Source organism: Ascoidea rubescens (assembly GCF_001661345.1).
Source record: "Ascoidea rubescens DSM 1968 unplaced genomic scaffold ASCRUscaffold_2, whole genome shotgun sequence".
Taxonomy (NCBI): Eukaryota; Fungi; Ascomycota; class Saccharomycetes; order Ascoideales; family Ascoideaceae; genus Ascoidea; species Ascoidea rubescens.
This window is the reverse complement of record NW_017962914.1, coordinates 796954-812060: the sequence shown is the minus strand read 5'-3', so window position 1 is coordinate 812060 and position 15107 is coordinate 796954. Positions and strand designations below refer to the sequence as shown.

The 15107-nt window shown below is 33.3% G+C and overlaps 6 protein-coding genes across 6 annotated transcripts; 4 read left to right on the top strand and 2 right to left on the bottom strand.

Moving 5' to 3' along the window:
- Window positions 1–183: 183 nt before the first annotated feature.
- On the top strand, window positions 184–4626 carry TAF2 (transcription initiation factor TFIID subunit TAF2; the record flags this gene model as incomplete). The annotated part of the gene is made up of 2 exons (XM_020190280.1): window positions 184–1041; window positions 1159–4626. 2 exons carry the CDS (start codon window positions 184–186, stop codon window positions 4624–4626), a joined length of 4326 nt encoding a protein of 1441 aa, XP_020049263.1.
- A 309-nt stretch (window positions 4627–4935) lies between these two features.
- On the bottom strand, window positions 4936–6734 carry ASCRUDRAFT_79565 (acyltransferase-domain-containing protein; the record flags this gene model as incomplete). Its single annotated transcript, XM_020194395.1, has 3 exons — window positions 4936–4953; window positions 5000–6173; window positions 6718–6734. 3 exons carry the CDS (start codon window positions 6732–6734, stop codon window positions 4936–4938), a joined length of 1209 nt encoding a protein of 402 aa, XP_020049262.1.
- Window positions 6735–6866: 132 nt separating this feature from the next.
- ASCRUDRAFT_74391 (glycoside hydrolase family 76 protein) lies at window positions 6867–8556 on the top strand. The gene has a single exon (XM_020192664.1). The coding sequence runs from the start codon at window positions 6908–6910 to the stop codon at window positions 8264–8266; it is 1359 nt and encodes a 452-aa protein (XP_020049261.1). The 5' UTR covers window positions 6867–6907; the 3' UTR covers window positions 8267–8556.
- Window positions 8557–8742: 186 nt separating this feature from the next.
- On the bottom strand, window positions 8743–9363 carry ASCRUDRAFT_6573 (uncharacterized protein; the record flags this gene model as incomplete). Its single annotated transcript, XM_020191363.1, has 1 exon — window positions 8743–9363. The coding sequence occupies one exon, from the start codon at window positions 9361–9363 to the stop codon at window positions 8743–8745; it is 621 nt and encodes a 206-aa protein (XP_020049260.1).
- Window positions 9364–9739: 376 nt separating this feature from the next.
- On the top strand, window positions 9740–10315 carry ASCRUDRAFT_6572 (emp24/gp25L/p24 family protein; the record flags this gene model as incomplete). Its single annotated transcript, XM_020191362.1, has 1 exon — window positions 9740–10315. One exon carries the CDS (start codon window positions 9740–9742, stop codon window positions 10313–10315), a length of 576 nt encoding a protein of 191 aa, XP_020049259.1.
- A 308-nt stretch (window positions 10316–10623) lies between these two features.
- On the top strand, window positions 10624–12153 carry THP1 (Thp1p; the record flags this gene model as incomplete). Its single annotated transcript, XM_020191361.1, has 1 exon — window positions 10624–12153. One exon carries the CDS (start codon window positions 10624–10626, stop codon window positions 12151–12153), a length of 1530 nt encoding a protein of 509 aa, XP_020049258.1.
- Between the last annotated feature and the right edge of the window lie 2954 nt (window positions 12154–15107).

Genomic DNA, 15107 nt, shown 5'->3' with positions numbered 1-15107 from the left:
CGCGAGGTCGGGGGGCCACACCAAAAAATATTCAAAAAATATAATCAAAAAAAGCTCCAGAAAGTGCTTCAGAAAGTGCTCCAAAACAACAGCAACAGCAACGTTATCCATCTCTGTCGTTGATGGTTGATGTCTTTGCAGCACAGCTGAACTTCACCAGATCCCCCATAGATACCTCTGTCGATGGATACCTCGTCTACTGCCATTCCCTCGTCCTCTGCTGGACGTCTTGCCCACGATGCCAAACAGCCCAGGACCTCAGCGAGGTCTATTTATCACCACCATGGCTCCTACAAAGTGGTTCACCAGTACGTCTCCATTGATGTTGATCTAACCTCCCATCGAATCGATGGGGTCACAGAATTGACCATTGCTCCCACCTCTCCTTTGTTGAAGTATCTCTATCTCGACTGCAGATCTATCAAAATCAAAAACGTTTACTTGAACAACAAAAAAATCAGCTACATCCACAACGACATCATCAAATCCCACGACCAGTCCTTCTTGAAATCGTTTATTGATAACGACAATTACCATCCTTCCTCCAATATTTACCAGAGCATCAACCAGCACCACTACTTGAAAGCAAACTATGATCCCTATTTCAGTGGCCAGAATACTAAAGAGCTATACATTCAATTGCCCGACAACTTCAAAATCACTTTGCAGGACACAAATCAGACTCCAATTCCACTTTCCATGACAAACGCCTCCATAAACTCGCCATATTCAATCAGAACCCCATCAAATGACAGTCTAATTTACACTCCATTGACCATCAAAATTGAATACTCCTTGCAGAATCCTATTGATGGTGTTAATTTTGTTGGAGGCTACGGCTTTTTGAATTCTAAAAAAATCAAAAAATACGACTGGCATGCTTACACCACCAATTCAAATCTAGGTCTTTCCACTTCTTATTGGTTGCCTTGTCTTGATTCTCTATGGGAAAAATCAACCTGGCAAATCGATATAACTGTTCCCAAAACCATTGCAAACATAACTGCTCCAATCCCCTTGGTTGCTTCCTCATTGAATTTTGTCTCAAAATTAAAATCAAAAAAATATAAACAGAAAAACAGAAAAAAACCAAAGAGATCAAATCGAAAATTTAACAGTCACAACGACAGCTACCACAATGCCATTGAAATTGATGAGGATGACAATGAAGATGATATCGATATCGATATCGAAAAGACTGTCATTGACATTGACGATGACCCAATACTCTTATCCAATAGCGACAGTGAAAATGAGTACGACAACAATATTGATGAAAATTATGAAAGTATAAACGAAAGAGAAATAAAAGTTATATGCTGTGATCTAACTTCTCTCAAGGAAACTCCACATCCCTTGAATGAAAACAAAAAAATAGTCTCCTTTCAAATTGCTACACCGATATCGGCTCATCATCTTGGTTGGGCCATTGGTCCCTTTAAAAGCTTTAAAATGATCGATTTGAAAGACAAAAACCAAAACGCTTATTATGATTACGATTACGAAAAAGATACCTTTCAAATTGAAAGCTTAATATACTGCTTGCCCTCAAAGATAAATGCTGCAAAAAGCACCACCATTTTTTTAGCTCATGCTATAGAATTTTTCTCTAGAGAATTTGGCTCTTTTCCATTTTCAAGCTACTCAATAGTTTTTGTTGATGATTTGACAACAAATGATAGCAATTCCTTTGCTGGCTTAAATATCCATAGCAACAGAATCCTTTATGAGCCAAATGCAATCGAGCCCCTATACAGCTCAACTGAAATAATCTTAGATGGTTTAACGCTACAGTGGTCTGGTGTAAACGTTGTTCCAGCAGATTATAAAGATTTTTGGGTCACCATTGGTATTGCAAACTACATGTCTTTACAATACTACAAAAAATTAATGGGCTGGAATGAATTCAAATTCAAGATTAAAAAGGCAACAGAACAAATTTGTAAACAAGATATCAATAAAAATCCCTTAGCTGATCCCTTTTTTCTATTTCCTATTAATGAAAATGACGATAAAACTTTGAAATTTATCAGACTAAAATCTCCAATCGTCATATACATCCTTGATAGAAGAATGACAAAAACTGATAAATCCTTTGGTCTATCAAGAGTAATACCTAAGATCTTTCTTCAAGCAATGTCCGGTGATTTGCCAAATGGCGGGTTATCCACTACTCATTTTCAATACATTTGCGAGAAAGTAAATCATAATAAATTGGATGATTTTTTCAATCAATGGATTTACGGTAGTGGCACTCCAACCTTTGAAATAACCCAAAGATTTAATAAAAAAAGAATGTTTATTGAAATGGGAATACGACAAACTCAAAACAATAGTCATGATGATCAACAGATAAAAGCAAAAGAGTTTATCGATGAGTCCATTTTCCATTTAACAAAAAAGAATTCAGATGAAATCAATAAAAAACCAAACACTGTTTTCACAGGTCCAATGACCATCAGAATTCATGAAGCAGATGGTACTCCATACGAACATATAGTAAATATCAAGGATAGTTTTTCAAAAATCGATATTCAATACAATACAAAATATAAAAGGTTGAAAAAAGTTAACCCCTCAATTCATAGATCGCCTGATGGAGACAACGAAGAAATGGCAGATTTAAACTATTATGATAGTCTTAATAATAACTCCCTTGGAAATATTCTTAAATCAGAACAGGAAATGAGAAGTTGGAATCTTTATGATTTCTCAAAAGAAAAACTTGATAAAAAGCAGAATGAAGCATTTGAATGGATTAGAATAGACGCTGATTTTGAATGGATTTGTTGTATACACGTAAACCAACCAGATTATATGTTTTGCTCACAATTACAATCTGATCGTGATGTGGAAGCCCAGCTTGATGCAATTCAATATTTCAAAAACAGTCCTCCTAACAAAGTTTATTCTAGTATTTTGACAAGAACTCTAATGGATTCAAGATATTATTATGGCATCAGATTAGAAGCTGCAAATGCTTTAGCCGCATTAGCTAAAGAAGAATGCCAATTTATTGGAATGAAGCACTTGATAAAGGCATTTCAGATTCTTTTTTGTTATGAAAATTCATCAGTTCCTGTGAACAATGATTTTTCTAATTTTCCAAACTATTTTTTACAAAAGGGCATTCCTGTTGCATTGTCTAAAATTAGAAATATAGATGGAAGATGCCCCAATGAAATTAAAATATTCATCTTAAATTTAATTAAATTTAATGATAATCAGGGCAATTATTTTCTTGACCACAATTATATGGGAGACTTAATAAAGTCATTAATGTGGACTATAGATGAACCAAATAATATTATTGACGAGAATAACGTTGATGAAAGTGAAAAGTTAATTAAGATGATTGTTGAGGAGGTAGAAAAACTTCAACATATGGATGAATCAATACCATCTTTTGAGAACCACATTTTGTATTCAATCTTGAAGCAGCAGATGAAACTTATAAAAAGAAATTTGATTCATTTTTCATTTGAAGAAACTTTCAATTACACAAGCCCAAGGTATAATTATAATATAAGAATCATGGCTTTTGAGTTACTATTGTACTGTGGTGGAATTAAGAATTCATTAGTTTTACATTACTTGTTTTTTTCGATTTATATTGAAAATTCAAGGTATTTCAAGTATGAACTATTGAAATTATTTTACAATGCGATTGGATTTACTTCAATGAATCAAATACTATCTCAATTAGAAGATGAAGAATTTGAGATATTTACATTATCAAATCAACCAAGTAGTGAGATAAAAAAGCCCAGTAATGATTTCTCTATGATCGTGGTTGAAGAGAAACCCAAGCCTAATTTGCTGGAAAATTCTGATTTTTCAATTGAAGGGCTTATAAAGTATTTGAGAAAGACATTGGCTACTGGAAATGGAATAAAAAAGGAGCTATATTCGGCAATTCATTCGAATATTTTTTCTATCAAGGACAAAAGACGATTATTTGATATTTGTGAGATATTGTTTGAGCCAGTTGATAGTGTAGTTGTGAAATTGGGTATTCCAAGTGATAAGAGGATAGTAGCTAGAGTAGTTAAGGATTTTGAAGTTGTATTAAAAAGAGAAATCAGGGCGAAAAAACCAGAGGTCACAAAATCATCTATAATCAGCATTAAACCGCAAAAACTCAAGCTTAAAAACAAAAAGGGAAATATGAATCTTGGGATCATTAAACTTGGTACTGGGCAGAAAAAGAGAATAAAGTCAAATGATATTAAAGGTATATCCGAAGAGAAGCCTATTGCTATTGAAAGTTCGCCTATCAAGAAGCCAGGGGGAGGCAGCAAACCAACGTCAAGAAGACCCAGTATAAACAAGGCAGTTCAGCCATTGAAACCCAAATTACAATTCAAGACACCAGATACTAAAACTGCTGTCATTAAGAAGCCTTTGAAAAAAAAAAGCAATGTAGTTGTCAGAAAAACAGACAATTCATTTGCTGTTAAACTAAGGCTACCACAAAAAAAACTCCAACAGATAAACATGAAAAATGGCAATGGGTTTCATGTTTATTATGATAGGAAACTTGGACAACCGAATTTTATTAGAACAGTTCGTATATCATTTAAAAAAAAATCTATTTTATTATCGTCTCAACCAGTTGATGGTTGAATATAAGGACATGTGTGGATAATTTTGTATTATATTGAATAAATATTCAAATTTATAAGTTTAATTTAATTAAAAAAATAAATATAACGAAAGAATGTTTATTTTTTTTTTATAAAAGATAAAAGAGAACCATAGAAACACCCGGAAATTTGCATAACAAAGTAAAGAGAAAAATAAAAAAACAAATCTAGAGGAATAAAAAAATCAAAAATCAAAAATCAAAGTAATAAAAAATCAAAACAATAAAGAATTAGTTGTATAAAGGAAGTTTTAATAGTTTTAAGACAGTGTGAATGATGAGTATAAAAGTTATTGGGACAATAAAGACTTGAAAAAGTTCAGTTTTTGATCTTAGTTTCATTGGGGAGGATACAACTTTGTAATTATTCTTTTCAGCGAAATTCAATTCCTTTAATTGATCAGTATTATTTAAGTCTGAGATTTTTTCATTCAAGATATAGGAGCTATTTTCATAAAAATTTTCTAGTAATTGATCTTTTTCATCCCAAATTTTGACTAGCCATTCTTCGAAAATCTTTGAATGTTTCAATTCATCTTCTGGAGATTCAAACGGAGTATTAAGATTTAAGCCTGGGATTCTGTTGATTTCGTGAATCTTTAAGAATAGATTGACTTGCTTAGGGCCATTTCCATGAATATAAGTGTTTGATAAAGTGTAGATCTTTTCGGGAAATTGATTTTTTTTAATGTCAGAATAAGCAATAGTGAAGTCGTATAAATAATTTGAAGTCTTGTATAAATTCCTCAAAGTAAATCTTAAGCCTGTTATCCTTGGGTATAAGACGTTATTCATATTGGGATGGTTATTCTTTTGACAGTAGTTATTTGATACAACTTTTCGGTTATCCGAGTAATTAGTTCCCTCTGGAAATAACACAAGCGAATAAGGGAAGTTACCATTTTTTTTGTCAGATTTAAAATTTAGTAAATTAAAGGAGTTTAGTAAAGTGTGTTTATCGGTTTTCCATTTTCTTGAAAGAAAAATAAAGTTATAGTTTTTCATTCCCCAACCAAATATAAGTAGTTTTGAAAGGGAGTCCTTTAACATTATATAGATAAAGTTTGATAGATTGCCTGAATATAAGATGAACCAAAGATAAACCCAATCTGTATAAATTTGATGATTCGCGATGAAGATGGAAAACGGGTTTATATTTGAGATTAAATCATTGGTATCGTTGGTAGTGAAAAATGTGTCTTTAGGTAGTAGAGATGAATCATATTTATAAGTTATTTTGATGTTAGTTGGCGAAATTGCATCCATGATTGAGACCAATAAAATTATAAACAATTTTTTAGTAAAACTTAGCCAAATTTCCTTTAAATTTTTCAAGAAATCCAATTGATTTTCATTGAAAAGCTTCAAAAAGTTGGACAAAAAACTAAACAAGAAAGTCAACAAAAAGTTGATGACGATTCCAATAAACTGAGTTGCGACGATTGAGAAGGCGCCAAGCAGAAAGAACACGATAAGAAGAGCAACTCTGATTAGTTTCAAAGGAAACAATAGCTTATCTGCAGTGGAGCTGCTTGGAGAATGAGAAATAGCATTTTCAGCAGCAGGAGATTTGGTTTCAATCTCTGTCTTCTTGTCCAGAGCACCCCTGAAGGAGATATCTTTATGGGATAAAGGGGAGACGTCGGTGGATAGCGAGGAAGATGGAGTGATGGTGGAAGAGAAATCAAGATCAGAAAATGGAGTGGAGTTTGAAGAACTAGAGATGGAAATGGCTGGAGCAGGCATTGGTGAGAAATACAGTAGGCATTGGATGAGAAGCAGCAGAAGAATCAGTAGAAGAATCAGTAGAAGAATCGGTAGAAGAATCAGTAGAAGAATCAGTAGAAGAATCAGTAGAAGAATCAGCAGAAGAAGAAGAGGAACAAGAAAAGAGGCAAATCAGGCCAAACAAGGTCGAGAAGAGACCAAGATAGTGCCGAATCCAGCAGTGTGGCCTGTTTCCGCTTCCGGAAGGGCTCTTAGGGCTACAGTGCACATGCGCGTGAGATAACCCCAACACACATGACGCATTCACAAGCATAATACACATGCACAGACGGTCACGCACATACGCACAAGACACGGTCATGTGGCTTATTAGGGCTCTGGTCAGGGCTCTTCTGCACAGCCTGGAGCACTGAGGGTATTTTTAGGTGATTAACATCGTCATATTTTAGAGCTTCCTTGGTGATATTTATTCATGAGAGATTTCCACTGTTTACTGGCTGGTCTTCAATTGCACTCTTTCGCTACACCACCAACATGATAATACTATCGCTTATTGCTTTTCTTCTGCTACTCTTCCGCTCAATTAGCTGCATTGAACTAGATATCACTTCCAGAGAGTCTATCTGCAATGCTGCCGGATTGATTCAAGACGAGTTGCTAGAATACTACATGGGCACTCGATATGGAGGAACTGTTGGAATGTTTCAGGATCCTTATTACTGGTGGCAAGCCGGTGAGGCCTTTGGTGGGCTAATTGATATGTGGTATTTCTGCGAAAATAATACCTATGAAGAACTCATATACGATGCCTTGATGCACCAAAGAGGTGACAACAATGATTATATTCCTGCCAACCAGTCGTTGACTGAAGGTAACGATGACCAAGGGTTTTGGGGCTTTGCAGTTCTTGAAGCTGTTGAGAAAAATTTCACAAATCCTCCTGAGGACGAGCCAGGCTGGTTGGCCTTAACTCAAGCTATCTTCAACACAATGGAAGCAAGATGGGACACCGAATATTGCAATGGCGGTCTTAGATGGCAGATTTTCACCTGGAATAATGGTTACAATTATAAAAACACCATCTCCAATGGCTGTTTATTCAATATAGCTGCAAGATTGGCCAGATATACTAAAAACGAAACCTATGTTGAAGTTGCTGAAAGAGTCTTTGACTGGTTAATTGAAGTAGAATTCATCAACATTACTGGCACTGATTACTACATCAACGATGGTGGTACCGTTGAGCATAATTGTACAGACTTTACCATTTTTGAGTGGACTTATAACTTTGCTGTGTTTATCTCTGGCTGTGCTTACCTCTATAATTTCACTGAAGATCAAAAATGGCTAACTCATTTAGATGGATTAATTGAAAGTGCCACAGTGAATTTTTTCTCGAATAATATCATGTACGAAGCAGCGTGTCAACCATCTGGTTCATGTAACACTGACCAAAGATCTTTCAAATCTGTATTTTCAAGAATGTTATCTCATGCCAGTATCTTAGCACCTACAACCTATGATGCTATCCGACCATTAATCGAAAGTTCGGCTGCCGGTGCAGCTTTATCATGTACTGGTGGAACAAGTGGCCATAGTTGTGGAACCAACTGGTTGATTGGTTCTAACGATGGTAATTTTGGATTGGGTGAACAAATGTGTGCGCTAGAGATTATTATCAATTTATTAGCACCATCAATGGACCAACCATTAACAAATGTGACAGGTGGAACATCAAGGGGAGATTCATCTGCTGGGTTATCCACCATTTCAGATAAGTATTTTGCTCAAAACGATTTGGTTATTACGGCGGGTGATAAAGCAGGTGCAGGGGTATTAACTGCGGTTAGTTTAGGATCTCTTTTAGCTATTGGTATCTGGATGATACTTTGAACGAATAAGTGGATGAATTCATAACTTATATTGTACCATTTAAATTTCAATTTCAATTTCAATTTCAATTTCATTTTTCATTTTTCTCATTATTACTATTTGAATTGTACTGGTTTTACTTGTTTTTATTTAATTTTTATTTTTTTTTTGACTTGTTATTACTATTATCTTTATTGAGTTTAATATTATATTGTTTACATAAAAAGAAAACAAACTAAAAAAAGAAAATAAAAGATACAATATAGAATAAGGAATATAGGGGATAAGAAATAAAATAACGTAAAGTAGAGTAAATAAAATAAAATAAAAAATAAATAAATAAAATTAGAGTTTATCAATTTAATAAAAGTGGATTGTATGATAAAGAGAACTGAACTAAAATATAATGAATGAAAAGTAAATTCGAACTTGAAATGGTCTTGTTAGTGTCAATGTTAATGCCAATGTTAATGTTAATGTTAATGTCAGTATCATTTTTAATTGTTAATTGAGTTATAGTTGTAAAAATTATTACTGTTATTATTGTTATTAATCTGGTTAATCTGGTTAATCTGATTAATCTGGTTAATCTGATTAATGTTATTATTATTGATATTTAAATTGGCATCACTATAGTTGTCAAAAGACCGAGAAACAGTTTTAAGAGCACCTTTAAGACCACTGTTTCTGATGTTTCCGCCCTCTTCAAAGTAATCAGGAGCTGCACCTGCATCACCCATAGCATTGTTGATTGTTTGACCACTTAGTTGGCTGTTTAATTGATTGTTGAGTTGGCTGTTGAATTGAGATATGATCCGTTGGCTGATCTTATTGTAGTTTGTCTGAGAGATGTCTGAGTTCAACTTGTCAAGATCCAAGTTGATGTACTGGTTGCTGTAGCCATACTTGGTCTGGTCAAAGGCCTCTGAAATGTCGACATAGTTGTTGATGGTCAGATTGACGATCTCGTTGAGATCGCTTTGCTGCAAGACCTTGAACTTGCGGTATCTCCTCTGCTCCTCCTCCTGGAGCTTCTTGTTCTGCTTCAAAAGCCTAGCATTCTCGCCAGACTCGTCGTCCAAACCCCCTCGCAAACAAACCGATACACACACACCCATCACCACAGAGCCCACAATAGCAGCGCGAGCTCAGTCCTCAGCGGTTTTTGGTGATTATATCGTCTTCCGCTTTGGGACGCAACGGGTAACCGCGGCAGACCGGCGGTGCTGTCTTTTTCGGCTTGTGTTCTTTAGCTGTTTTTGTGCTTGTTCCTCTGTTTTCTCACCTGCTTCTTCTTCTGTTTCTTCTTCTGTTTCTTCTGGCGTGTGTGTTTCCTTCCGGTGAATGCCCTTCTACTGCTTTTCTTTGCTGTGCTGCTAGTTTTGCTTCTCCAAAATGCTTTCTCACCACGCTCGCTCTCGCTCCTTCATCACTCTCTTGATCTTGATCTGGTTCTCGCTTTTCAGAGTCTCTTCTGCTTTGAACTATGCCTCTATGTCCCTTATTGTTGCACCCTTTGCCAAAGAATGTGTATACTACAGGCTTCTAAGCGACCACGATTCTCTTCTTGTCAACTTCCAGGTCTTGAGTGGAGGTGATTTCGAGATCGACTTTGATATCACTGCTCCCGACGGCTCGAAAGTCATTCAAACCAAGGACAAACGATATGCCGATTACTTGTTAAGATCCTTTGGAATAGGCGAATACTCCTTTTGTTTTGTCAACTCATTTTCACCGAATTCCATTACAAACTCCAAAAAAATCGAATTTTCAATCGAATTAGAAAGAGACGTAGACTACTTCAAAAAACAAAATGAAATCAACAGCGTCAAAAATGAAGAACTACTATCATATAACGCATTGGACGAAATCGACAGAAATTACGCCAAAGCAAAAAAGCTCATGGACTACCTAAGAGCAAGGGAATGGAGAAACATGAGTACTGTCAAATCAACCGAACTAAGAGTCTATTATCTAGGGATGTTCAGTGCTATATTGATGGTGGCTCTTGGTGTTGGTCAAGCTACCATAGTGCAGTTGATGTTCTCTGGTCCAAGATCCATTGTATAACACCATTTCTCGTTCGATCTTACTCCAAACCTCTCTTCTATCTACACTCCTCCATATCACTCTATTATACTTGTTTTCATTACCTCTCTGCTTTTTTTTATCAGTGTCCTTTTTCTTACATCTACTTAGCACGTGATTTTTCACCTTCAATTTTTACTTTTATTTTTTTTTATATACAACTTCCTTTTCCTTTTTTTTCACTGCGTAATTTCTTATTGTCTTATCTTATCTTATCTTATCTTATCTTATCTTATCTTATTTTTTTTATCTTTTTTATCTGGAAGAAAACAAAAAAAAACAATCAATCAATGAGCCAACTCAACAAAAATAAACCTGTCTTTAGTTTACTAAATGATATTCAATCTTTAATTAAATCTAACGATCCTGCTTTAATCCAAAAAAAATTATCTTCTTTATTATCAGTTAATTTCTACCAGAACCCTTCAAATTTTGCTTCTTTACAAAACGATTTAATAATCAATAACAATAATAGTTATAATGATTTAGAGAAACTAATTGAATCCTACAGTTTTTTTAATAATGATTTGGACTCTTTCAATACTCTAATTCTATCCTACTTGAATCTAGTCAAATCTTTAAATCCCTCTCTCTTGCTAAACTCGTTGAAATATCTAATCGACTATTTAAATAACTTGATCTTATTCTACTTAAACCCATCTTATGGCTATTACTCAAGCTATTTGTTAATCAATTCCTTAAACTTTTTAATCCCCATCTTAATCCAATTTAACCGGGTTTTAAATTCAAATAATCACAACAGCAACAATAACATAATCCTATCAAATTTATCAATAAATCTATTGAAAATCTTTAATAACATCAGATCAAGCTTTTATAAAAACAACCTCAAAATCAACCTACTACTATTCATCTCAATAAACTTATGCAAAATTTATTATCTAATTAACCAACCTTTATTAATCCAAAACATTTTCATAAACATCAACACTTTAAAAAATCTAAACTTTGACATCTTTCCTAAATCTCAACAAATATCGTACAGGTATTATTTGGCTAACCACTACTTCATCAAAAACGATTTAATCAATAGTTTTCATCATTTCAACTGGTGTTACAATAATTTTTACTCTCCAAATTTATTGAAATTAAAAAATCCCACTATTAAACTAGCTGATATTAAAAATTTAAAAATAATAGTAGAAAATTTAGTCGTTATTGGTTTACTTTTAGGTAAAAAGAATTTTAATCATTTAAATAATCTCTTTTCGAATTATCCAAACGACTTTAATTTCATTTTAACTTACTACAATCCTATTTTAATAGCTGTTCAATCTGGTAACTTGAACTTGTTCATTTCTCATTTATTCAATAACCAATTTTATTTTAAAAAAAAAAACTTTTTAATTTTATTAATCAACAAAGGCGAATTGTTAATCTACAGAAAATTATTTCAAAGGGTTTATTTATTAAGAAAAAATCTAATATTATCAAACTACAACAAAGAACATGACGATGATAAAAAAATTGAAAATGAAATCTCTACTATTGATTACAATTGCTTTAATATCGCTTTAAATCACTCAATTGGTGATTTATACTCAAAAATAAGCACTAACACCAATAATTTCAATTATCTTTTCAAAATTCAAACAAATACTGAATCAAACTTAATCAATGATGAATTGATTGAAAATATTCTTATTTCTTTGATAAACTCAAACTTTTTAAAGGGTAATATCTTTCCAAAACTACAAAAAATCAAAGTTTCCACGAAAAATAATCCTTTCCCAGATATTTTTCAAATAAATAATACTAGATTTTCTTTAAATAAAAATGACGCTTGGTTAGATAAATGATTACTAAATTTCATGAAGATATTTATAAGAATAGAGGAAACTCAACCAGATTCATTTCTTTTATTGTGTTTTACTGTATTCAATCTATTCAATCTATTCAATCTTAATTTATATAACAAATTCAATTGATTTATATTTACTTCATTCAAAAATTCAAGCACTCAAGCAAGTGAGACCTGAATATGATGGTGGATCCAATTCCTCATAAACAAGGAAAAGAACTATCAGCTCAATGCTGTTGGCTAAAAAGCAAATCTTTTGGAATCTCTTTATCTTCATATTCAATTTTAACTGTAAAATTACATTTTCTTTTCCATTACGATTTTTGTCCCAGCTTGTAATTCGACTCAATACTACTGTCTAGATTTGGCCAATCCTTGAGCTAGCCATAAGTTTTTACCCAAACAAAATACACATACAAATTACTTTTGGGTTTTACCCAAATCCAATCTCAATTTTGTAATTGGGTTGAAAGATTTCGTATGAGCACTAGTGATCAGCTCTGACCATCGAGCTGTGGGAGTGACTGTAGAATGATTTAGTTTTACAGCTCCCAGTTTGTTGCCAGTTTGCAGTTTGGTTGATAATCAGTAGTTTTGTAAACCCAAACCGAATCAAAACCGAATAAAAACCGAATAAAAACTGAATCGAAACTGAATCGAAACCAACTGGTTTGTTCGTATGACAATCACTTCCGACTGACTAGGGAAGTGTTTTCGATTCTGTTTGGGCAATTCCGGTCTGCCCAGTTTTCCTTCAGCAGAAAGCTGTTTCTGAGGCTGCTGCTGCCAGAAAACAGTGAAGAGCTCCAGCACAAACAGTTCTCTTGCCATGTCCAACATTGTTCAAAGTGGACCCAGTGGTGTCCTTTCTTCGACTGGAAGCTACTACCAGCTGCAACGCTACTCCCATTACAAGAATGCAAATCGCAAAAATTCTGTTTCCTCGTTATCAAATGATGTTTTGAAGGACAATGCCCTCGCTGCTGCCAATAGTGCTAGGAGATCTTCTTCCTCGGCTATTGCTAAGGCCCTGTATTCATCCACTACCAAAGGTGCACCTGGGGCTTCTGTCTCTGCTGCTGCTGCTTCTGCTGCTTCTGCTGCTATTGCTCCAGCCAACTCGAATGATCTGTCAAAATTGGTCATTAGATTGTTACCTTCTGATTTCACTGAGTCTCAATTTAATGAATTGCTTAATGGTTTTTTGAATCTTAATGATGCCTCTAGTCTAGATTACCCAATTTTATCGAAATATTATGTTCAGGGCAAAACATCCAACGATCCTTTTAAAAATTCAATTAATTCAAGATGTTATATTAATTTTATAAATTTGAATATTTCCAATGATTTTACTAAAAAATTTTCAATTTTTTTAAACAATTCTTTAATGAATTTGGATAAAAATAGAACTATTAACAATACTACTATTAACAATACTAATATACAATCACCAAAATTTGAATTAAGTAACTACCATAAGATGCCAACAATTCCTCCCTCTGGAATTTCAGAAAGAGATCAATTGAATAACACAATTCAAAATGATCCCTATTATAAAAAATTTCTGCAAAATATCAACTCAAATGATGATATAATCCCAAATGACGATGAATATTTTTGCAATTTAAATGATTTATCAATCATCTCTTCTTCAAAACTTAGAGACAGGATCAAAGAAAAGAAAAAATTAAAATCAAAACTTGAAAAGAAATCGGCTGCAAGTGAAAATAAGAAATCAAAGTCCTCAATAAATACAAAAGACAGCACTAAAAATAATAAAACTACCAAAAATAACGCTGGTAACAGCAATAAAACGAATAAAATCAATAATAACAAAAATCACGATAACCCACACGATAAAAATTTAAAAAATGAAATCAATAATGATTCTAAAAACCAAAAACCATCTAATAGAGATATCCAAAAAAAAGTTAAAAAAAATAGAATTAGAAGACAATCAAATGATGTTAAGAATGACAATAAAAATGATAAACCTGTAATGCAAAAGACAGATTCAAATACTTCCGCCTTAAACACAAACAAACCTCTTAATCTAAAATCAAACAAAAAAATCCACAAAAAACAATACATTTCTTCCACTGATGCTTCCAACAACCAATCCGAAAAATCGCCAAAACCAAGAAATAACAATTTCAAACCAATTAGAAAAACAAAACAATTTAATAAGGAAAAAGATAAAGATAAAGACTTTACAAAAAGAAAAGAATTAAATAAGGATAGTATAAAAGACACTAAAAAGGAAACCACAAAGGATAAACCTAAAGAAAATAATCAAAATGTCGCTAAAGATGATAATAAAATTAACATTAATTCCAATAAACAATTTGCTAAAAACAATCCCAAAAAGGATGGCCCAACAAAATCTAAAACTGGACCAAACTCCAAATCAAAACCAAACTATGATTCAAAAAGTTCAAATAAAACTCCTTCATTGGATAACAATTCTCAAAATAATAGCCATCCTTTAAAATCTTCATCAAAATCAAAATTTAAATCAAATTATGATGCAAAAAATGCAAAGGGCTTTCAAAACACTCGAAAAATGGAGTCCTCTCCAAACTTAAACCCAGATCAAGGCAAAAACACAAAGGAAACTCAAAACCCTCAATCAGATGGTGTTAGTCCTAGCAATAAAACGAAATTCAGAGGAAGATATAAACAAAGAATATATATCAATAAAAATCAAAGCTCCAAACCCCATCAAAATGAAAGTGAAGGAGAAAATCCAAAAAAGTTTAAAAGTACCACTTTCCATAGAAACTCAGTCAGTTCTCTGAAAAGTTCCAATATCATAGCTGGTGATGATGAACCAAAACAAAAAACACCTGCCAAATTTACAATTAAGAAAAGAAATTTAGAGGCAGAGAATTGAATTTATGATTTAAAATTAACGAAATTATCGGGTTAAAAGAAATCAAATAAGTAAAAGAG